This window comes from Sander vitreus, chromosome 11, assembly GCF_031162955.1.
Source record: "Sander vitreus isolate 19-12246 chromosome 11, sanVit1, whole genome shotgun sequence".
In the NCBI taxonomy this organism is placed as follows: domain Eukaryota; kingdom Metazoa; phylum Chordata; class Actinopteri; order Perciformes; family Percidae; genus Sander; species Sander vitreus.
In genome coordinates this window covers 8,637,026-8,660,819 of record NC_135865.1, presented here as the reverse complement: position 1 = coordinate 8,660,819, position 23,794 = coordinate 8,637,026, and the positions used below count along the sequence as shown (strand labels likewise).

Below are 23,794 nucleotides of genomic sequence, written 5' to 3'. Positions count from 1 at the left end.
ATCACCACATATTTTCCTTCTGTAATTAAAACATCTACTATAATTTGATTGTGATTTCTGTGTCCTGGCTCACCTCTGCAGCGATCAGTTTTAAATACTAAGAGAAAATGTCTTTTTCCACTGTGTTACCACTACGTTGTCGTCGTTAGTCGTTCAAAACCTTTCTTTTTAGTAAACTCTGGGTACACAAACAATGTTCTCAATGCTCGAGTTCATGTGTAGAGCCCCTGGTGATACTTCGAGCAAAGTTTCATGTTGTGTCGAGCCTTCTTAGTGTTTTTAAAAATGTTGATTTTGATGCTATCATAGTAGTGCCCCTAGCACTCTCATTCAAAAGACCATTTGACCGAAAAACGAAAATACGGTTAATCTTAAAAGTGGCGTTTCCGTCCTAATTATGCTTTTTAAATGAAAGTTTGACTCGGGTACATTCACAAAAAGACCCTAGGTTGCATTTTGGCGAGAGTTACGCTTTAAGTGTCTGTCTATCTCTCTCTGCTCCCCCTTTCCGCATCAGGTGCCAAATATTGCTCAAGCACACAGCTCTTACCGTAAATATGTTGCCATGTCTGAATAAAGCCATAAGGGACATTGCATAAAGGACATATTATGAGTGATATTATGAGACTATTTATGAGTGACAAAATGCCATCACTGTAACAGATAAATGTAGCTAGCAATGTTACGTATTTCTTGTCTGAAAATGGCCTAGGATGACATGAAATGGAGAAAAGCAAGCACCTTTTGTTTTTGTGATTGTATGACATTAAATGCTTAGCAAAATATTGAGTTTTTGCTTGATAAACGACTAATATGGTTATACATTATAATCAATATTTGTCAATTAACTAATTGTTTAAGCACTAATGCAGTAGCATTGCAAAAATAGAAGAAAAGAAAAATGATTTTTTTTTTTAAGATATACTACATCCCGAATAAGCATTTTTCTGCACTAGTGCTATTTCCTAAGTTAACCACGCTAAGTGGGCAAACTGCCCTGAGCCCCCCCAGATCCCCAAGGTCCCCAAAAGCTTCATGTTTACAGTGTGTCAATTGGTTTGTCGTGATTTGATGAATTGCTAATTATTTTGGGACCATGCACCTGTAAGGCACAATATTAACTGTAATGAAAAGCACAATGTACAGCCTGCTGTGTGAACTGTACTGAGGGTCAGCAGGGCCCCTTGGGGCCCCTTAGGGCTTTGACGTGGATGTGATGACCAGAGTGGGCTTTGTTGACAAAATATATTTTTCTTGCTTGTGTGTTCACTTAGAATATTAGCTGGGAAGTAATATTCGACTGTAAGCAGGACAATGAAAGTGCTACGTTTAATGGTTATCTGTAATCTTGTTATTTATTAAGAATGTACAACATCCATCCATCCATCCATCTTCATCCGCTTATCCGGGGTCGGGTCGCGGGGGTAGCAGCTCCAGCAGGGGACCCCAAACTTCCCTTTCCGGGCCACATTAACCAGCTCCGACTGGGGGATCCCGAGCGTTCCCAGGCCAGGTTAGAGATATAATCCCTCCACCTAGTCCTGGGTCTCCCCGAGGCCTCCTCCCAGCTGGGACGTGCCTGGAACACCTCCCTAGGGAGGCGCCCAGGGGCATCCTTACCAGATGCCCGAACCACCTCAACTGGCTCCTTTCGGCGCAAAGGAGCAGCGGCTCTACTCCGAGCTCCTCACGGATAACTGAGCTTCTCACCCTATCTCTAAGGGAGACGCCAGCTACCCTCCTGAGGAAAACCCATTTCGGCCGCTTGTACCCTGGATCTTGTTCTTTCGGTCATGACCCAGCCTTCATGACCATAGGTGAGGGTAGGAACAAAAACTGACCGGTAGATTGAGAGCTTTGCCTTCTGGCTCAGCTCTCTTTTTACGTCTAACGGTGCGATAAATTGAATGTAATACCGCACCTGCTGTGCCGATTCTCCGACCAATCTCCCGCTCCATTGTCCCCTCACTCATGAACAAGACCCCAAGGTACTTGAACTCCTTCACTTGGGGTAAGGACTCATTCCCTACCTGGAGAAGGCACTCCATCGGTTTCCTGCTGAGAACCATGGCCTCCGATTTAGAGGTGCTGATCCTCATCCCAGCCGCTTCACACTCGGCTGCGAACCGATCCAGTGAGTGCTGAAGGTCACAGGCCGATGATGCCATCAGGACCACATCATCTGCAAAAAGCAGCGATGAGATCCCCAGCCCACCGAACTGCAACCCCTCTCACCCCCGACTACGCCTCGATATCCTGTCCATAAATACTACAAACAGGATTGGTGACAAAGCGCAGCCCTGGCGGAGGCCAACTCTCACCTGAAAGCGAGTCCGACTTACTGCTGAGAACCCGGACACAGCTCTCGCTTTGGTCGTACAGAGATTGGATGGCCCTGAGAAGGGACCCCCTCACCCTGTACTCCCGCAGCACCTCCCACAGTATCTCCCGGGGCACCCGGTCATACGCCTTCTCCAGATCCACAAAACACATGTAGACTGGTTGGGCATACTCCCAGGCTCCCTCCAGGATCCTTGCGAGAGTAAAGATCTGGTCTGTTGTTCCACGACCAGGGACGGAATCCGCATTGTTCCTCTTCAACCTGAGATTCGACTATCGACCGAACCCTCCTTTCCAGCACTTTGGAGTAGACTTTACCGGGAGGCTGAGAAGTGTGATACCCTGTAATTGGCACACACCCTCTGGTCCCCCTTTTTAAAAGGGGAACCACCACCCCGGTCTGCCACTCCTTAGGCACCGTCCCAGACTTCCACGCAATGTTGAAGAGGCGTGTCAACCAAGACAACCCCTCCACACCCAGAGCTTTAAGCATTTCTGGACGGATCTCATCAATTCCTGGGGCTTTGCCACTGTGGAGTTGTTTAACTACCTCAGCAACCTCCACCAGGGAAATTGATGCCAATCCCCCCTCATCCTCCAGCTCTGCCTCTACCATAGAGGGCGTATTAGTCGGATTTAGGAGTTCCTCAAAGTGCTCCTTCCACCGCCCTATTACCTCCTCAGTTGAGGTCAACAGCGTCCCCATCCTTACTGTACACAGCTTGGATGGTTCCCCGCTTCCCCCTCCTGAGGTGGCGAACGGTTTTCCAGAAGTACCTTGGTGCCGACCGAAAGTCCTTCTCCATGTCTTCTCCGAACTTCTCCCACACACGCTGCTTTGCCTCTTTCACGGCAGAGGCTGCAGCCCTTCGGGCCCCTTCGGTACCTTGCAACTGCCTCCGGAGTCGTCTGGGATAACATATCCCGGAAAGACTCCTTCTTCAATCGGACGGCTTCCCTGACCACCGGTGTCCACCACGGTGTTCGTGGGTTACCGCCCCTTGAGGCACCTAAGACCCTAAGACCACAGCTCCTCACCGCAGCTTCAGCAATGGAAACTTTGAACATTGTCCACTCAGGTTCAATGCCCCCCAGCCTCCACAGGGATGCACGAAAAGCTCCGCGGAGGTGTGAGTTGAAAGTCTGTCGGGCAGGGGCCTCCTCCAGACGTTCCCAATTTACCCGCACTACCCGTTTGGGCTTACCAGGTCTGTCCAGAGTCTTCCCCCCACCCCTGACCCAACTCACCACCAGATGGTGATCGGTTGACAGCTCCGCCCCTCTCTTCACCCGAGTGTCCAAAAACATATGGCCTCAGATCAGATGAAAGCGATTATAAAATCGATCATTGACCTTTGGCCTAGGGTGCTCTGGTACCAAGTACACTTATGAGCATCCCTATGTTCGAACATGGTGTTCGTTATAGACAATCCATGACTAGCACAGAAGTCCAACAACAAACAACCACTCTGGTTTAGATCAGGGAGGCCGTTCCTCCCAATCACGCCTCTCCATGTGTCTCCATCATTACCCACGTGCGCGTTGAAGTCCCCCAGCAGAACTATGGAGTCCCCGACTGGAGCCCCATGCAGGACTCCACTCAAGGTCTCCAAGAAGGCCGAATACTCTGAACTCTTGTTTGGTGCATATGCACAAACAACAGTCAGAGTTTTCCCCCCCCACAACCCGCAGGCGTAGGGGAGGCGACCCTCTCGTCCACCGGGTTAAACTCCAACGTAGCGGCGCTCAGCCGGGGGGCTTGTGAGTATCCCCACACCCGCCCGGCGCCTCACACCCTGGGCAACTCCGGAGAAGAAAAAGAGTCCAACCCCTATCCAGGAGTATGGTTCCAGAACCAAGACTGTGCGTAGAGGTAAGCCCCCACCAGATCTAACCGGTAGCGCTCCACCTCCCGCACAAGTTCCGGCTCCTTCCCCCCACAGAGAGGTGACATTCCACGTCCCCCAGAGCCAGCCTCTGCTGCCCGGGTCTGGTCCGTCGAGGCCCCCTGACCTTCACTGCCACCCATGTGGCAGCGCACCCGACCCCCAGCGGTTCCTCCCACAGGTGGTGGGCCCATGGGATGGAGGGATGTCCGCCACGTAGCTTTTTCGGGCTGTGCCCGACCGGGCTCCGTGGCAAACCCGGCCACCAGGCGGCTCGCTGACGAGCCCTCCATCTGGGCCTGGCTCCAGACGGGGGCCCCCGGGCTTCCTCCGGGCAGGGTCACTTCATCCCTTCCTCGATTTTTTCATAGGATTTTTTGAACCATTCTTTGTCTGGCCCCTCACCTGAGACCACTTTGCCTTGGGAGACCCTACCAGGAGCACAAAGCTCCAGACAACACAGCCCTCAGGTTCATAGGGACACACAAACCTCTCCACCACGATAAGGTGATGGTTCCCGGAGAAGAGAATGTACAACATGGTAGAGTTTATCCTGTCTTTTTGTCAAGGCATAGTTCGTAAAATTGCTTGTGCAGTGACACACTGTTAGTGTGGGAATGACGAATTGAGGACTTGCAATTAACCAGTATAGACAAAATCTAACACTATCAGGACTGAATGTGAACCCCAGGCAGTAATAAAAACACTAGTCTTTGTGAGATGTTATTGTTATGTGCAAAGCTGAGGGCAGAAAAGATACAAAATAATTTACATTACACTTTGGCACTGAAATATTCCCTAGTAATCATAAAAAACATTTGCATGTGTTGTCCCAGCGTTAATATGTCCCCAAATCCTGATTGATAATGCTCAAGGAAGATAAACCCTGTTTAAAAGACAAAATAAAACAATGCAAACACAATATTTGTAAATGCTCTCTCATACATCTGGCCTGGGTGTCAGCCAAGTCAGTGATACAATGGAGTCAAACAATGAATTTCAGCAGGAGGGAGGAAGAGGGAGAGACAATTCAACTGTATAAACAGCCACAGTGTTAGTCTTGTGTAACAGTGATGGTTGAAAAGCCATTTAAATGTATTTTTTGTGACATAATAGAACGTGTTTTGTATGGACCCAGGATATATTCAACTTGGGATTAATGCTTTATTAAGGAAGCAAACACAACCATGTTTGTAAGTTACTTGTATTAGCTGGCACCAGGTGCCAGTCAAGAATGACTAGTCTCAAGATCAGAAATGTTATGTTTTTTTTAATGTAACACAAACAATGGGACCATATCTCGGTCCACTTATTAAAGGAGCACAGTATAATTGAAGTTGCAGTGTTTTTACTATAGAATAGTTGTGTTATTAAGGCAACACTTAGGCTACTACTTACAACTAGCCTTACTACACTCACTAAGTGCATTTTAAAATGATAAAAAATTGTATTTGTTTTAAATGATGTTCCTGTCCTCTTTCCAACCCATTAGGAAACGTTGGAGGGATAACTGAAATTGACATGACATATTTATGAAGCAGAACCATTACGCAGTAACTTTAACACACCTTGACTTTTGAAAAAAAATATTTTAACTTTAAGCATTCACCAGTGAAATAACTTGTTATTTCAAATCATTCTGTGCCTAGCCTTAATGAACACAGTTAAGTTACATGACCAAAACTCCTTTACCAAAGGTTTATACAGATACAAGCACCTTCAAACTTCCGGATCTGGTTATTGAAAATGAATGGTATTTCTTCTGAAATCAGAAAGGAAGTCGTACATCTAACCAGGTCTCATTTTGGTACAAAAAAACAAATTTACACTATCAAATGATTTTAAAAAGTGTAAGGGACTGTTGGTTATTTATTTAAGGGGCCACCGGAGGAGTCTTGGGACCTTTAGCCAAAAAAGACATGACCCTCCCCTCGCCAGTAAAAAAAAATTCTATGACCCTCCCCCAGCAACTTATCGATAACTTCTGTACTGGTTTGCGCTTGACAAATATACAGATTCCCATTGTTTTTTTTACAGCCATGACATACATGACTAAACCTCTGCATTCTTATCTGACGCATCCCACTCCTCTGTTATGGTGTGGTGGCCACTTCAGTAGATTTACTCACTAACATTGTTGTGGAATAACAATAAGCATGGAAACTAAATGCACACTTCCTGCATTACTTCAGATACTAAGTTACTCCTCTAGTAAACTACTATTCACATGAAATAAAACAATAAAACATTGAGACCATTCAGCAAGGCACTCTGGGTAACATTCAACACACAAACTAGTTGCTATGGAGTCGTCACTAGGCTTTCTCCACTTAGTCGTTTAAACAAAGTGGAATAAACGTATAAAAGTCATAATCTACACAGAACCCGCAATCAATTAGTAAGCTGACATCAAATGTGGCATTTAGGAAACCTTTATTGCAACCTTGGCACGGTAAGATTTCCAGACATAGTACAACAGTCATTTTCATTTTTTACGTCTTGCTGCTCCCATCGTCAGCCAGGGAATATTTTTTTTACTAAAGCATTATATGAAATCAGATGTATTACCTACCACCAGTTAATTGTTTTGTGTTATTTAAGATATTTATAAAATATCTGATCTTGTCAGACGTAATTATTCCACTCATTTAAAAAAAAAAAAATGCAGTTATTTGTTTCAGCCACCAGGGGGCAGCTCCCTCTGCCCCACCAGCAAACTCATGGGTCAGACCCATCTGGTAGCGATGGAGGGCCGAGACTAAGAGCTACATGGAAAAATATGCACCAAACAAGCCACTTTGAAATGTTGCTGTTTCATGAATACAAAAGTTGGGTGATTCTCCCCCCCCCCCGGACTGAAAAATGTTGGATGACCCTCCCCTCAGCAAAGAATAAAAAGACATGACCCTGCCTTATTTTCCTCCGGTGGTCCATTCCATAAATACCGAACGGTCCCTAAGTGAGTAATTTATTGGAAAGAGATTTGATGCAGAGCTGAGTTTAGTGTAGGAACTGGTATTGACATTAAGACTTGCAGAGATATCCAGGGACACAGAGCTCTATTTTACCCTCTGCCTGATGGGAGTTTTTGAAAAGCATTGACAAGCACCTGACCCTGAAAGAGTGATTTAATGGAGCAGCACCCTGAAATGTTGGTACCTTTCCTTAGGCTGTTTGTGGTTTTGTATGTGCTTGTAGGCATGCATGTATGTGTGTGTTGTCTCAATATGTTGTTCAACAACCAGCTCTATGTAGTCAGCTGTCTGGTGCAGTGTCGATGTCATTAATCACAGACCCAACACAGCGGAGAACTGGAGTGAGAAGGGAGAGAGAAAGGGCCTGGCTGGAGTTGTAATCTGTACAAAGCACCTAGGGAAAGATGTGGAAGATGTAAGGAGGAAAGAAACAAAGAACAGGGCAGAAATGTGAGGGGGAGTGGAACATTTAAAGTTCTATGAATGTGAATGAGGGAAGGAGTTGATGACCAGTAGTGGAGGCCTTTATATTTTATTGTTCGCTATGTTTCCATATCATAATGTATACCGTACCTGTTGGGAAAACCCCCCACTATTTTAATTGACCTGTTTTTACATTAAAAAAAAACCTGTATCCATAGGAGTAAACAATTTTTAACGATAAAACATTTTTGAAACTATCCTGCTATTCTGCACCTGCAATGAGTGGAAACTGCCTTTCTCCATTTTATGTTTTTGATGATCCCTCCCTGTGTTATACTCTCACTCAGTATGTTGTTTTCATAGACAATACATTGCATTAGAGAAAAGTAAGATGTGCTATTTATGTGGCGTTCAAGCTACAAGATAGAATATTACAAGTAAATAGAGTAGTCTGAATAATGTCTTTATTCCTGATTGACAAAATGTTACACACTTGGTTATTTTTATTAGATTACATTATATTTGAGAATATTTTGTTCAACCATCCACCATTAGAATCATCATTTTTTTATTAATTAAAACTACTGAGGCCTCTGTACTTATGGTTTCATTTAATTAGATGATGATAATTGTGGGACTGACACCTGTAGCCACTATTAAGAAGAAGCTAGTCAGATACATATGTGTATACACGATACGTACGGGGAGTTTGGTCAGCTGGTGTCAGGTTTATTCATACATTGAGTTGATGATTTACGTTTGTTGTGTCCTGTGTTATAGGAAGGAGATTTCCTGGTTCGGACCCACCATGTTGAGTACTGTGACGGAGGGATTCTGGACCCTGATGATATACTCAGTGATCTGGTAGAAGACAAGGACAAGGTAAGAAGCTCTCAATAGAATGTCATGTTTTTTGTTTGCTCCTGATTTTAATCTGATTAAAGAGATTGGTGAGGTAGTTTTACTTTAATATAAAAACCGACTTTGTGAACAAGGAATTCAGCCATTTTCTGTAACTTTAAAGCTATAGTGTGTAGTTTCTGTCGCCCCATGAGGAATTCTAAGTAATGACAACAAAACTGTTGGCGCGTCCACATGATACAGCCTTTCCGTGATCACGCACGCGCCCCCACCCCTCCTCAATGCAGTTGCTAGCAGCTAAGGAGGACAGGAAAAACATGATGGACTCTTCAGAAGAGGTAATTATCTTCACTCGAGCTTCTGTGCGGGATAGTCACCGGACGACACAATCTTCTGAACATAGCCATACTGAGAAATACAGAGACAGTTGTGTGGAGCTGATAGTCTTAATTAGCTTTGTAGCAACTCATTTGGCCATGGCTTTAATGTAACCGATGTTCATTAATATCAAAAAGTTACGCACTAAAGCTTTAAGCTGACTACAAACAGCCATGTAACATTTATCTTCTTAGTTAATACTTGTCAAGTGAAACTAACACTTGTGAGGTTAGACTTAAATAGCCTTTCATTAAAATGGCCTGTTTCCTGAATGACTAACAGTAAGCAGAGTACACAGGCATGCATGCGACTAACCAAATAACCAGCCAGCCAGTCCACAAAGAAGAGAAACAAGTGCCGGACAGCTCTTGTTCTCCCCAAAGAGCTACAAAATCACTGTATTTAAGTCAACCATCTGAATCCTTTCAATCCTTTTGATACCTCATATAGGGCTGCACGATTATGGCCAAAATGGTAATCACGATTATTTTGATCAATATTGAGATCCCGATTAATTATCACGATTATTTGTTGATTTTAACCAATACAAATTTTATTGTCACATAGGCTAATTATAACTGCTTTCACATCCATATTGTGCTAAATTCCTGCTAATGTACAAATATGTGCATCAAAATAAAATAGGTCCTCTTATTCACCAAAATTCAGTGCATCTCCTTAAAGAATAAATAAAAATAAATAAAACAAAGAAAACGTAGCAAAACTTCAACAGGGCACTATTGTCGATTTTACATTGTGTAAATATATTTTAGGAAGCTAAATATAAACTTGCATTGTACCTGCATAATGGATATGAATAAAACTCAAAATATACAATCAATAAAAAACAAATATTCCATAACAGAATGTAACCAAATGAGAACATTTCAAGGCAGAACTATACAGAAAAGACTAGTTTACAGGTTTTTGGAAAGAAACACTAGCCTGTCAACATTTTCTGGCTTGAGGGATGAGCGAAGGCAGGTCACCACATTCCCCCCGTGTACGGAATACTCTCTCAGAGGGTGGAGCCGGGAGTCCTCCTAAAACAATCTCAACTCGAAGGCTACTCCAGAGGGCCGCACATACCTCGCGTAAAAAATATAAATGGAAGACTGTCCTGTTTTAACGATTGTAGAGCTGATCTCCGCGGAGCATACGCACCACTACGCTGTCCGGTGTCAGCAGTTTCATTGATTATAGTGAAAGCGTAGTGTTGGAACATCTGCTCCGCTTACGTTACACGTGCAATGTAGCCGGCCCATTTACTGTCGTCGCTGCATGACGCTTGCCTTTTCTCGACTAAACTTAACTGTTATGTGACTTACGGCCGCCACGTAATTTCATAAGATATCATACGAGTTGTTGTGCATGAGTTTGTTTTCTTTGTTAAGATAGTTTATAGCCTTATGACTGCTATCTGTTGTGGGATTTTCCTCACGTTACTCTGTCCTGTGTGACTGTCAACATCTAGAACGTGATCAGACAGTGGTTTACATGGTGCTAGATTGGCATTGCAAGAAAAAAAGAAAGAGAAAAAAAAAAAAGCGTTCTATGAACGGAATGACGCATTTTAAATATCGCTCGATCGCGCGAATTTGATCGTGGTAAGCCAAAATCGTGATTAAAATTTGATTAATTGTGCAGCCCTAACCTCATATAATGCATATAATCCTTTTGATTTATACCTATTAATTAGTCACAGAACACTGTGTGTTGATGTGCTTGTAGGAATGTTTGAGCAGGTATCTGTGCCTTGACTGTATTGTATGAGAGGCCGTATAGGAAGTAATTCATACTTCTGTCTTACATACACTATCATAGTCTTGCATATACACCACTATACTCATACACACACACTATTATAATCCTTATACATGTATGTATGAGAGGGTATAGTCGTGCATGTGAGAGAGTATAATAGTGTGTGTGTGTGTGTGAGAGTATAATAGTGTGTGTGTGTGTGAGAGTATAGTAGTGTATGTGAGAGAATATAGTAGTGTATGTGAGAGAGAATATAGTAGTGTATCTGAGAGAGAATATAGTAGTGTATGTGTGAGAGTATAGTAGTGTATGTGTGAGAGAGAATATAGTAGTGTATGTGAGAGAGTATAGTAGTGTATGTGTGAGAGTATAGTAGTGTATGTGAGAGAGTATAGTAGTGTATGTGAGAGAGCATATAGTTGGGTATGTGAGAGAGAAAGTATAGTTGTGTGTGAGAGAGTATAGAAGTGTGTGTGTGAGAGAGTATAGTTGAAAAGGAAGTTGGTTTGATCAATCAGGAAGACTTCATTCAATTCTCACTTCCTCATTGGCTAAAGGGGCCATTTTAAATTATCATTATCCAGTGGGCTTGCTGCTTTGAAAGTACAGCTAGCACCAACTCAGAGGAACAAGGAACATTTAAATCAAGCAGCAGAAACTTTGACAAAAACAACCTTGTTGGATGAAAAAATGTATTCTTATCTTATTTAGTTTCTTTTTCGAGGTCAGTTTTTGTTTGTGGAAGTAAATGGTAATAAGGAAAACATTGCTATCTTTTTCACTGATGTGTTCAGAGAATTGTGAGGGAAACTGACAATTTGGGACATGACAGTCATTTTGGAAAGATTAATTTCTGAGTTCAATGGTTATACTCGGACAATCTCTTTCTTGCTCCCAACGGGACCTTAATTTCTATCATTTTACACGGGCTCGCGCTCCGGGTTGCGCGGCAATGCAGAGGCAATGCAGAACATTTTAGTTGGGAGTGACAACGCTGAAATGAATGAAGACCCCCCCAGTACATCTTGAGACTTCAAATAATGTTGTGGTTCCAGAAAATGACTTTATTTTCAATGAAACAGTTATAAAAATGAATTCTAGAAACTGTAGACCCACTAGCCGATGACGGTAACCATGGCATTCAGTTATTTTTGGGCCTGGTGAACAATTAATAAAGGCTAATAAAAGGCCAGTGACAATTTCTGCTTCACAATGTTGAACAATAAAATAACAAAATGGTTTCCTTTTTAGTCAAATGATTATTCCATTTTCAATTGTTTAAACAATACATGAATAATGTATTAGGAAATGGTGAGTTATTGACAACGATGCCTCATCAATTTAGTCAAGTTCAACAGGCAACAGTTTTACAGAACATACATTTTAATAATGTATGTTCAGGAGTTCTCGGAAGTCATTCCTGACCAAATCCCTGAGTGTTTTTTAATGCAAAATCCATAGTTTCCTTGAAATCCTCAAATTTTTTCAGGACTGGCAACCGCAGGCAGTTAATGCATGTGTTTGCGGTGGGTAAATGACGGCCTTGTCTGAGGGGCAGCTCATGGAGCCCAGGGGTGAATTGCATTTGCTCCCGTCGCAAAGGCCAGGATACCTCCAAGTTGCAAGGGTCCTTCTTGCTCTGAAAAAGAAATACACCAAAGAACACCAAAAAAGAAATTAAAACTAGCATGTAGAAAACTTTTAAAAAGGAGGGAAAGACAAAGACAGACAGAAGGGCATATGAAAAGATTTGTATTCCATAACTAGCAATAATACTTACCCTCAACATCCAGCAGTTATTGCATCAAGAACACCAAGGGTCTTTATCCCCTCCCTGAATCTGTAAAAATGTATCATGAGAAGATACAAATATCTGTTTTCAAATTGGATAAATTATCACACAGCACATGAAAAGGATGACTTACAGGACAGTTCATTGTTTTTGATTATGCAAAATGCCTTGTCATTGACACCTATCTAAAACGTGATGGTCTTTAAGTTATTTTATATGATACATGCAAGCCTTTATTCGGAGTGTTTGTAAGGTTGTACACTGTACATTTTAAAAATATATGTTGAAATCTTTAATTATTCTTAACCCTTGTAAGGTGTTCGGGTCTGTGGGACCCGTTTTCAATGTATGCTAAAAGAAAAATTATGGTATTTATTATTTCTTCTAACTCAAACTCACTGGCCTTGGCTCATTTTCTGTGAAGAACATAAAAAATAACTCATTTTCAATGACTGCACACGGTACACATAACTATTACATATGAGGTGTTCGGGTCTACTGGGCCCGAGTGTAATTATTACAGTGTAATAATTGTAGGTGCTATGACACTTAACTGTGTCCCCCTCCTAATTGGGCCTGCTGTGTGTGTGTGTGTGTGTGTGTGTGTGTGTGTGTCTCTTTATGTGTCTGTTTGTCTGTATGTGTGTGTGTCTGAGTGTAGGTGCTATGAAACTATGTTGTCTTTCTGCACCTGCTATTCCCACACAAAGTTAAAAAATGTTACATAAATTGTTATGGCTGTATTGATTTAAAAGCCTAATAATGTGGTGGGTCCACCAGAGCTGGGAACATTGGCCGTGTAACAAAAATATGAACACCTTAGAAGGGTTTATTATGTTTGCTAAAAAATGGAGTTACACAAACCTTTGAAGTGCTCCACTGACTCGATGAACCACCTGAAACAGGATGGTATCCTCCACCAAGAGATCTTTGTCTTCTATGCGTTTCAAAGTCCTTAGACACCCCACATTGGCCAGATAATCTGTAATAATCATTGTATAGTATGAACAACACAAGATTAGATATATTAAACAAACTGTTCTTTCCTGGAGGCCAGGCCTGGATGTGATGATGAAATTAGGTGATGCATGAATTTATATGAATGACATCTTTTATTTAACTACTTCAGTCATAGTAGTATATTGAGCATTGACCAAGCCTGGTGTAAACATTCATATGAAAGTCAGAAACAAATCACACAAACTAAAGTGCAGATTGAAGAAATATAAAAACAAATATGTGGCTTTACCACACTTAGTAGTATTTAGATTATTATTCACTGTAATACATGTATGTAAACATGTGGATTGCACTTTTTAATATTATTATTATTAATACTAATAATACATTTTATTTATATAGCGCTTTTCATGGTACTCAAAGACACACACAGGCTGAACATCGTCACCCAGTCAGATGATTGCAACTCAGCTAGCTAGCCAGCCGATGCTAGAGCTTTCTCATTTAACGCTATCTTTGCTGTAAACAGCCTACTCTGATGTCTCCTTACCCTAAGATAGGCGAAATCCACTAAATGCAGAACTACACTGTAATAAGCTGCGCATTGAATAGCAAATTACAATGTGTTTGAAATTGAATAACAGGAGCGCAGCAATGGATACTATAACTACCAATATGCTTCCATAACTGCTGCTGCTATCTTTTTCTCCTAGTCAAAGTCAAATTTGTACAGTATTTGTACAGTAAAATATCATATACTGTGGTTAATCAAAGGGCTTGACAGATACTGTGTCCTCTCTCATGTAACAGCAGATTTAATTCTGAAACCAGATTTCTGAAATTATTTCACACAGCTTGCTTGCAAACTTGCTTGATCATATTAACTAGCACTAGCTAGTGGAGATATTGCAGAGTTTTCAATGGAAAATGGCTAGCCCGTGTTGTATGTGGGTAGCAACCATAGACTGTTAATACAGTCTATGGTAGCAACTAGCTAGCGGCGCTAACGTCACGACCATGCTAACATGAATTTGGGGGGACACTACAGATAGGATGAAGTTAATAAAAAAGGGTCCTTGGCTATTTTTTAATCAACTTACCTCTTCCTGGATTTCGACGACGATCCACCAAAATGCTGTCTCGTCTGGTAACGGGATCCTCCGTGTTCCATTGAGCTAGCTAGAAGTAGAAGTGCTAGCGCTGGAGCCAGGTCTGACTGGATTTGCAGTTCCATCCCTGAATAATCTCTGCATCTCCGAATCAGAGCTCTGTTGGACTTGATTTAATTGTCGAGACATCGTTGACAATAGCTCACCATTTCCTAAAATATTATTTAGAAGACCCACAGCTTCAGTTAGCCTCTCTCTTTCCATTACAGCACCACTTCAGCCAAACTAGTAATGACAGTGCAGGATTTTGACCGTCAAATACCGCTTCTTCTTTGTCAACCAATCAGGAGCTGAGTAATCAAACTCCCTTCCGTTTCAATCAAACTCTCGCACACACGCTACTATTCTCTCTCACATACATTACTATATTCTCTCGCATAAACAACTACACATTCTCACACATTCAACTATATACTCTCTCACACACTACTATTCTCTCTCACATACACTACTGTACTCTTTCACACACTACTATTCTCTCTCACATACACTACTGTACTCTCTCACATACACTAGTATACTGTCTCACATACACTAGTATACTCTCTCACATACACTAGTATACTCTCTCACATACACTAGTATACTCTCACACACACACACACACACACACACACACACTACTATACTCTCTCACATACACGACTATACCCTCTCATACATACATGTAAAAGGATTATAATAGTGTGTGTGTATGAGTATAGTGGTGTATATGCAAGACTATGATAGTGTGTGTAAGACAGAAGTATGAATTACTTCCTATACGGCCTCTCATAGTATTGAGCTGCAGTAGCCTATAAGCCACTCCCTTGAATAGAATATTGCCTCACAAGCAAAATTCAAAGGGAAAGGTTTTAACTTGCCTTCAGCAGTGTCATTAGCAATTCACTTTAGGAGACTTTGCATACTCAATCCATATATCCCGTTTTTCTTATTTTTCCCCTGAGGAATGTGTCATTTTTCATTTTCCCCTTTGGAAAGTCTAGTTCTTTTCATACTGTCGCATAGACTGGCATTATTAGAATATGATATATTGCTTAGATTAAGGGTTTTTTAACCCAGGTTTAGGACCTTAAATGAATCTGGAACCTTCTCTTGGTGGCTCTGCACATTAAAACAGTATCAACATGTTTTAATGAGCCTGTGTCCTATGGTGAACTGAATTTTTCATTTAGGTCACAGCCTAAAAACTTGAAGAACCTACTGGCTAGAAAATGTAATGCACAGTATATTTTCCTGTCCTCGGCTCATACTGTTTGCCTTTAAGGATGTATAAATTCTGCAGGATTTGTTGGAGATTCTCCGAACTAATTAAGAACAAAGTTGCATTGGTTGGCAATTTCTCTCGGGGCTGTAAGAACCTTTGGGAAGAACTGAATTGATCTCTCTCTTTCTCTCTTAAAATAGAACTCAAGCCACTGTTCATGTCATAATGTTCATTGTTATGGTTCAAATCTTGGTTTTTAGATTTTGGGACCAAGATAATTTAGTTTCCGTTAGTATAGCTATAAGTATAGCTAGTATAGAATAGCTGTTTTATAGTCTTGTTGTTACTCGCCCAGCCACTTACTTTCACGTGGCTCAAAAAAGTACTGTCCGTGGCATGTACAATAATTTCTGCTAACAATCCCACAATGCAATCCTCTTTATGTTTATAGTTTTTATATAGTTGGGTGACACAGTACATCCATTTACTACATCCAGGTGTCTCAAGTCTCAGCTTACTGCTCACTATAGAGTTAACTATTGAGTGCCTATTATATAGGGAAGAGTGATCAAGCGAACAAGGGAATGATTTTTTGACACTTTTTTAAGCAGGCATGCAAACTCTTTTGATGTAGGGAGAGTTAGAACAGAATACATTGTTATTGTCATTATTTATTTGTCAAGTTGATCCCTATACCGTGTCCTCTAGCCTACCTGTAATAAATAGAAAATAGAGTAGTTCATCACGGAATCACATTTGTTTAATTTCTTTTCATGACTCAAATGTATGCTATACAAACAATGTGTTTATGATTAAATCACTTACAAGAACACAACATTGTTTACAAGAGCACAGATTCTACATAGAGCTCACCTCAAAGTGCAACAGATTGATGCATTTAACTTTCAAATGTACATTTTCTTTTCTCTTTTCTGTACAAAAAGGTGAAAAGGATACGGTGGAACCCTGACCCTCTAGTGGGGTCCAGGGACATGCCCCCCCAGACCCCACTAGAGGGTCAGGGTTCCACCGTATCCTTTTCACCTTCCCCTGACCAGTAGCATGCCTGTTTAAGGGGTTCCAGGGCAATTGGGGCACAGATGGCACAGCTGGCACAGCTGCCTGTACTTCCAGAAGGTGGTAGTTTGAGCTGTTACTATGGAGATGAAGTGTTCCAAACATGTCAGCCGAGGTAGCTGAGTATTTGGCCTTTACATTGTTAATGTGATGACAAATTTTTACATGTTGGTCCCATGTCAGAATAAACACCCTGGTCATTTTTATATACAAGAATGAGAGAGAGAGAGAGAGAGCGAGAGAGAGAGAGAGAGAGATGCATTTGAGATGGGAAATCAGGAATCACTTTGTTGAATGGAATCACAATTAAATGCAACGTATCACCATTCCAAGGCACTTTAGTACGTACAACAGTTAGTCAGAGCATCACCGGTCAAATGGCGTTCAGCGCTGATTCTGACTCAGTTCATTGGTACTTTGGTACGTCTGTTGCCAACAGGTTGCTATCTAACAGATAATGATTGTTTCTGTGGCTTTCATTTCCTTTTATGGCCTTTAAGGTTTTTAAAGAAGAAGTGAGCTGACCAAGCTCTTAGTCACCAGTGAGGAAAGCTCCATTGCTAAAAGCTCAGTTCACTTTAAAACTTCATTGAGGAAGCATTGAATTAAAGCGTAACTCTCACCAAAATGCAACCTAGGGTCTTTTTGTGAATGTACCTGAGTCAAACTTTCATTTAAAAGCATATTTAGGACAGAATCGCCACTTTTAAGATTTACCTTATTTTCGTTTTTTCGGTCAAATGGCCTTTTGAATGGGAGTGCTAGGGGCACTTTTATGCTAGCCTCAAAATAGCTATTTTTAAAACACTAAGAAGGCTTGACACAACATGAAACTTTGCTCGAAGTATCACCAGTGGCTCTACACCTTAACGAAAGCATTGACAACATTGTTTGTGTACCCAGAGTTTACTAAAAAGGTTTTGAGCAACTCACTGTAGCTGTTGTTCTTCCGGTCGCTGTCTATCGAGCCAGTCAAAAATAGTCAAGGGAGGAGAGTAAAGATGGAAAGCTCCTAAAGCTTAGTTCCATATAAATGCACGGATAATTTGTTGTTTTGTCGTTAGTGAAACACAATATTGACCTTGTAGTTGAAAAAGGAGCCTCATATGACATTTCCTCCTATGGAGTCCGTTCATTTGCATTCGGAGATCGCCTGTTTTTGACAGGGAAAATGGCGGATAGTGCCTAACAACTGCTAACGTGAGTTGCTCAAAACCTTTCTTTTTAGTAAACTCTGGGTACACAAACAATGTTGTCAATGTGTAGAGCTCCTGGTCATACTTCGAGCAAAGTTTCATGTTGTTTCGAGCCTTCTTAGTGTTTTAAAAATAGCTATTTTGAGGCTAGCATAAAAGTGCCCCTAGCACTCCCATTCAAAAGGCCATTTGACCGAAAAACGAAAATACGGTAAATCTTAAAAGTGGCGATTCCGTCCTAAATATGCTTTTAAATGAAAGTTTGACTCGGGTACATTCACAAAAAGATCCTAGGTTGCATTTTGGCGAGAGTTACGCTTTAAAGAGTTGATGTCAAAAAAGGAGAAGTACATCTATCTGGCTAGAAGTAAGATTAGATAAGCACTGGATCATTTGAACAGTAGGTCAAGAGGTAAAGCTAGTTTAGCAGGTCTCTGTATCAAGGATGGAGTTATAGTAACCGTAAATGTGTGTGGGTGCACCTTAGAGATGCATACTGTATTTACTGACAACTTTTTGTATTTTTTACTAACTAACTATTTCCTGGACTCCTTCCTTATATTCACCCAAAAGTGATATTAATGGTTTTGTTAATGTTCTTTGAATGCAGTGAAACAACACAAAACATACCATTGCAGCACAGAAACCAAATATAAAAGCACATGCATACTACAAAATACACATTTCAATACGGGGATCAAATAAAGTGCCCATTAATTCCCCAAAACACACACTGTATGGTCAGACACACAACTGCACACAGAAGTAAAGTGTACAGATTCCAATACACACTTCTGAGCACTAGAGCATATGAAATGGAAGTGTGAAATATTCATTGGATTTTGAAACGAGGCTCTCATAGTATTACTGAGCTGAGATGAATAAATGGCTCCTAATCCCAGATGAGCGTTTTACTGTAGCCAGACTCAAACTGCCTGCCTTTAGGTTTATAACCACAAAGAAAACAGAGAAGCTTTTTCAGGTCTGGCGAAGACAGGTCAACGATACAGTTTAAAAAAATCCATGGCTGAAATAGACATTATATATATATATATATATATATAAACACACACAGTATATAGTGATGAAATTGAGAGATAATTTATGAATGCATCGGCCCCAAACAGCTTGAAGTGTTATGATGGCAAACGAAAGCACAGCAGCACATTTAGCATATTTTGGAAGGCACACTTACCGTTATCTGACTCTTTGTTTGTCTAGAACAGAGATGACTCGTCTGGGACATGTTTAGCTCAGCTCATCTTAGCGCAAAGACTGGAACTCGATGGTATGTTTAGGTGTCGTTAGGCCTGTCACGATAACAAATTTTGCTGGACGATAAATTGTCCCAGAAATGATTGCGATAAACGCTACTCTTGTTGTTCTAAGACCATTTTCATCTAATATAATGATAATGGCATAATAATGCAGGTACACCTTTTCAAAGATCAATAAACTTTTATTTCTAAAGAATATTTAACACTGGAACTGGAAGAAATTTTAAATATCCACAATATGTCTTTGATCTCCTTTAGTATGTCATCTTTCACGCTGTTGTACAGTTGTGGAAATGCCGTTTGTGACACGTATGTTCTCCCAGGCAATTCGTACTGGCTGTCAAATGTTTGCAGCATTCCTCGAGTGTTTGTTTGTGCGATAGACTACAGACTCTGTACTACATTTAACAATTATTTATTAAACACTAAATATTACATTTAAATAATATATAATTAATAAATTATATCTATGTGGCTGTCTGCCACATGGCGAGTAAATGTTTGTATCAAAATAGTTCTGTTTTTCAGTCTTCATTTTGGCGAAGGTGCAGCTACTTTCTTCTGCTCCTCTGCCGTCTGCAGGTCGGAGCTTCGCGGGGACGGGCCGACACCCCGACACAGACCCACACAGACCCACACACACCCACGCGCACACACACACAAACTGGCGCACACACCGGACACCAGCCACCACGTCACTTCTGTTTACTGATAGCTATCGTTTACCTCAGGCTAATTAATTAGCTAGTAAGTGGCGATTTCTGGCAGCCAGCCTTCCAAAAGAAAGCACAATGAAATGAAATAACCGGTCATTAACCGTTGACCAACAAGCAGGTAACAGAGTCTCAGTTCACCGTCTGGGAGCCTCTGACACACTTTCCGCACTCCGTATCCGCGGACAGCTGTAGGCTTGCACCGGTTAATGTTCTGTGCATTGTCGGACACATGCAGCCACTTTCCTGAAACCGCTTGCGAGACTGACACAAGTCCACAGCGGCGTGTTTGTCCGAGCCTGTCTCCACCTGCAGGTTGTCAACTGTGTGCTTTGGAATGAAAGGGAGAAAACAGGACGCTGAGTAACACGGCGGATATCGCTCATGTACTTTTTGACGACCCCTTAACTGCAAAGTGCTGTGGGAAACCCTGCTCCAACAACTAGCGTTTTTTCTGTCTCTCTCTCTCCGCGAGGAGTCCTGCCTCCCCCCCACACAAAGACCATGCGACTGACAAGAGGGTTCAGCGAGAGAGAGAGCGGATGACAGTTCGCTTGATTCAGTAGAGCAGACGGCTCTGCAGAGTCATGTAATTATGACTTTATGACTTTTCATAAACAGCTGAAGGAGCGGCGGTGCACGGTGTACATAGCGGAAACCCTGTTGTGCGTCTGCCCTATTTCTGATACCGTGGCGGCAGAGGAAAACAAACAAGCATGCAAATGGTAATTATCGCGGCCGGAATAATTATCAAGCTAATTTTTTTTAATTGTGCGATTAATTGATTTATTGACTATCGTGACAGGCCTAGGTGTCGTGATTATTTTCTCCCAACAAACCAATGCTAGATGGTTATTGAAACCTGCAGGCACAGGGCAAGTGCTTTATTCCACAAAACGACATGGTAAAAGCAGCCAATTAACTTTGACAATGTGTGCAAGTGTTTCACTAGCATTTGCGACTAAAAATAGATGTGTGCTAACTGTAAAATGTATTTAGGAGCCCATGTGCAAATACCCTAACGTTAGGGTAATTTCACCCTTGCTGTTTTTTGCAGATTATGTCCATAGCCAGTTCGGACCAATACTCGGTATTCGCCGATAAGCAAGTTCAGGTATAGTAATCGTTGTCGGGAAGTAAAAAATGGCATTGGAACATCTCTGAAAACAAGCATCTTTTCAATCAAACTTTGTTAAGTAGCTGGACTCTAAACATAACCCTACTCCCTCCTCAAAGAAGAAAACTATAGCAGGTGAAAAACAAATGTGGGGGAACTATTTTTGTGTGTGTGGTGTGCCAGTTTACCACCACAACCACCCACACCCACGTTTTTATTTTCTCCATCACTCTGTCTCCCTTGCATGTTGTTTTTGAAACCCACTCCCAGCTTTATGCCAAAGAAAATGAAAAGTAAGCAGGAAGTATGGATTCCCATCAGCGGTTTCTATGTAGCTGGAAGTGTAATTCCTAATGTATTTTTCCCATCTTGTAGGTATGGCAGAAATAGCCTTACAGAGACCAGTTTTTTTTTTTAAAAGGTTAGCTGGTAATGGAGAGAGGGGGGAAACACTGTTCCCTTATGATATTGATGTTTGTTCTGGGACATTAATAACACATACTCTTGATCAAATGCCTTCATGCAAAAAAACAAACAAACACATATACACACACAGACACACACAGACACACACACACACAGACACACACACACACACACACACACACACACACACACACACACACACACACACACACACACACACACACACACACACACACACACACACACACACACACACATCATGCATCCCCTTGCACACATTAGTGTTAATATTTTTTTTTCAAGCATGCACACACATGATCACAGCAAGCATCCATTCATAGTACCTTTCTCAGATACACACAATGTGTTCTATGAGTTTATTATTATGCAGAATGGGCATTTGTGTGTTCATACACAGCATATGCGCTTTGAACAAACAGTAAGCTTAATAGTATTGATCAATGTAGAGGAGACTAATTAAAAACCTACAATTGGTCATCACTCACTGGGAAACAGCACAAGTCTTTTAACCCTTTAACACAATATTAATACATTACAATATATTTTAAATGTGTACACACTTGCTTAATGTTCATTTTTCCATTTTTAGTTAGTTTGCTTTAAATTATTAATTTGGATAATGCATTTGTAACACGATAACAGAATATGATCATATCATTATGATGCAATACCTATTTAGAAACCCTGTATGGAAAGACTATTCGAACACAAGCAAGCTAGCCTGGAAATAGGACGGCTATCCATGAGCAGAGCTTTAATTATGGGTAATTGTGCCAATCATTATTTATTCTATTGATAGCTAGACACACACACACACACACACACACACACACACACACGGTGAATGGTTTGATTATATTGCATCCTTATTCAGATGTAGATACTATTAGCCTTTACCAGGAATTTCTGTTGGTTGTGCTTGTAGCAAAATGTGTATATTCATGAGTGAATGTGCTTCACTTTCCTCAAAGGCATTTTTGTATTGCCCCTTTCCCACAATATCAATATTCATGATGGAGGATCCACTTTTTGTTATTGTTTAAGATAGATATCTACAGTAAATACAGGCCTACAAAACAGTGTACTTTTCTGTAAAACTGTTTGTAAATTGCCTTGTTAATCCTGTTAAAATGCACTTTGAATTGATCAAACTTGATGCATGTCTGGCGATTATACTGTCTGGCTGGCTGATGAGACAAAACAACCTTAAACAGTCTGACTTGGAGACGTTAAGATGGACCGGTGGACTTCAGCCAACTCTCTCTCTCTCTCTCTCTGTGTGTGTGTGTGTGTGTGTGTGTGTGTGTGTGTGTGTGTGTGTATTTTTGCACCCACGGGTGTATCTGTTGGTTTTCCAGTCAGCCAAAATCATTTGCAGAAGAAGACAATCAGGCCAATAGTTCATCTCTCTGCTTTATTAATATTTAAATAATGCTCTCATTTTCTCTCTTTCATTATTTTTTTTCCTTTATGATTTATTGTCCCCATGTTGCCATCACATGGGGGCGTGGAGGTTGGGGTGGTGGGTAGTAGCAAGAGGAGGAGCATGGTAGGGACTGACAAACAGACAGACTGGCATTCATACAGACAAGCGTCTGCGGTATTGGCATAGTGACAACAAATTTAAAATGGCTTTAAAATGTCCAAGTGAAATAAACGTCATGCTTTATAATAGAGAAGATACACTTTATATAAACTGAACTGAATGTGCATCAGGCCAGAGTGTGAAGCTGTTGCACTTAACTGTCAAACTGGACTAAATCAGCACAGGCTGAGGAAGTGTTTGAGTCTGAGGAAGTGAATCATTACCTGTTTAGGCTCCAAATAAAGCTTACTTCTGCATAATTGCATTTTTTTTACCGCTTGAGTTTCCTTATTTGAATTTGTGAACTCTAGATGTTAATCAAAGGTCAGAGATGGGCCAAATATTTGCAGTTGCCCATGTCTGAATATGTTTATTCCTTTTTTTTATTATATCATTTTAAAAACTCTTTTCCTCCTCTAACAATTCTAATCCTACTTTGAAATTATTTAACCGCCAGTTAAATCAAAATAATTAAAATAATTAAAGGGCACGCCAATACCCGAATCATTACCAAAGTAGCCAAATCTCTGATAATGAGGAAATTATTCAGAGCGGGTTCCTTGTTTTCAGCAGGCTCTTCCCTCCCTTCTGTGCTCTCTAATTCTACAGTTTTCCATGACCATGATC

At 41.2% G+C, this 23,794-nt stretch overlaps 1 protein-coding gene across 8 annotated transcripts in view; it reads left to right on the top strand.

Moving 5' to 3' along the window:
* The window catches only part of LOC144525055 (partitioning defective 3 homolog B-like), a 238,559-nt gene that overhangs the window by 8,367 nt on the left and 206,398 nt on the right, over positions 1-23,794 (top strand). For all 8 annotated transcript variants that reach the window (XM_078261533.1, XM_078261531.1, XM_078261530.1 and 5 more), the window contains exon 2: positions 8,405-8,506. In XM_078261533.1, coding sequence (XP_078117659.1) covers positions 8,405-8,506 — 102 coding nt within the window. The remainder of the gene's footprint in view (positions 1-8,404; positions 8,507-23,794) is intronic.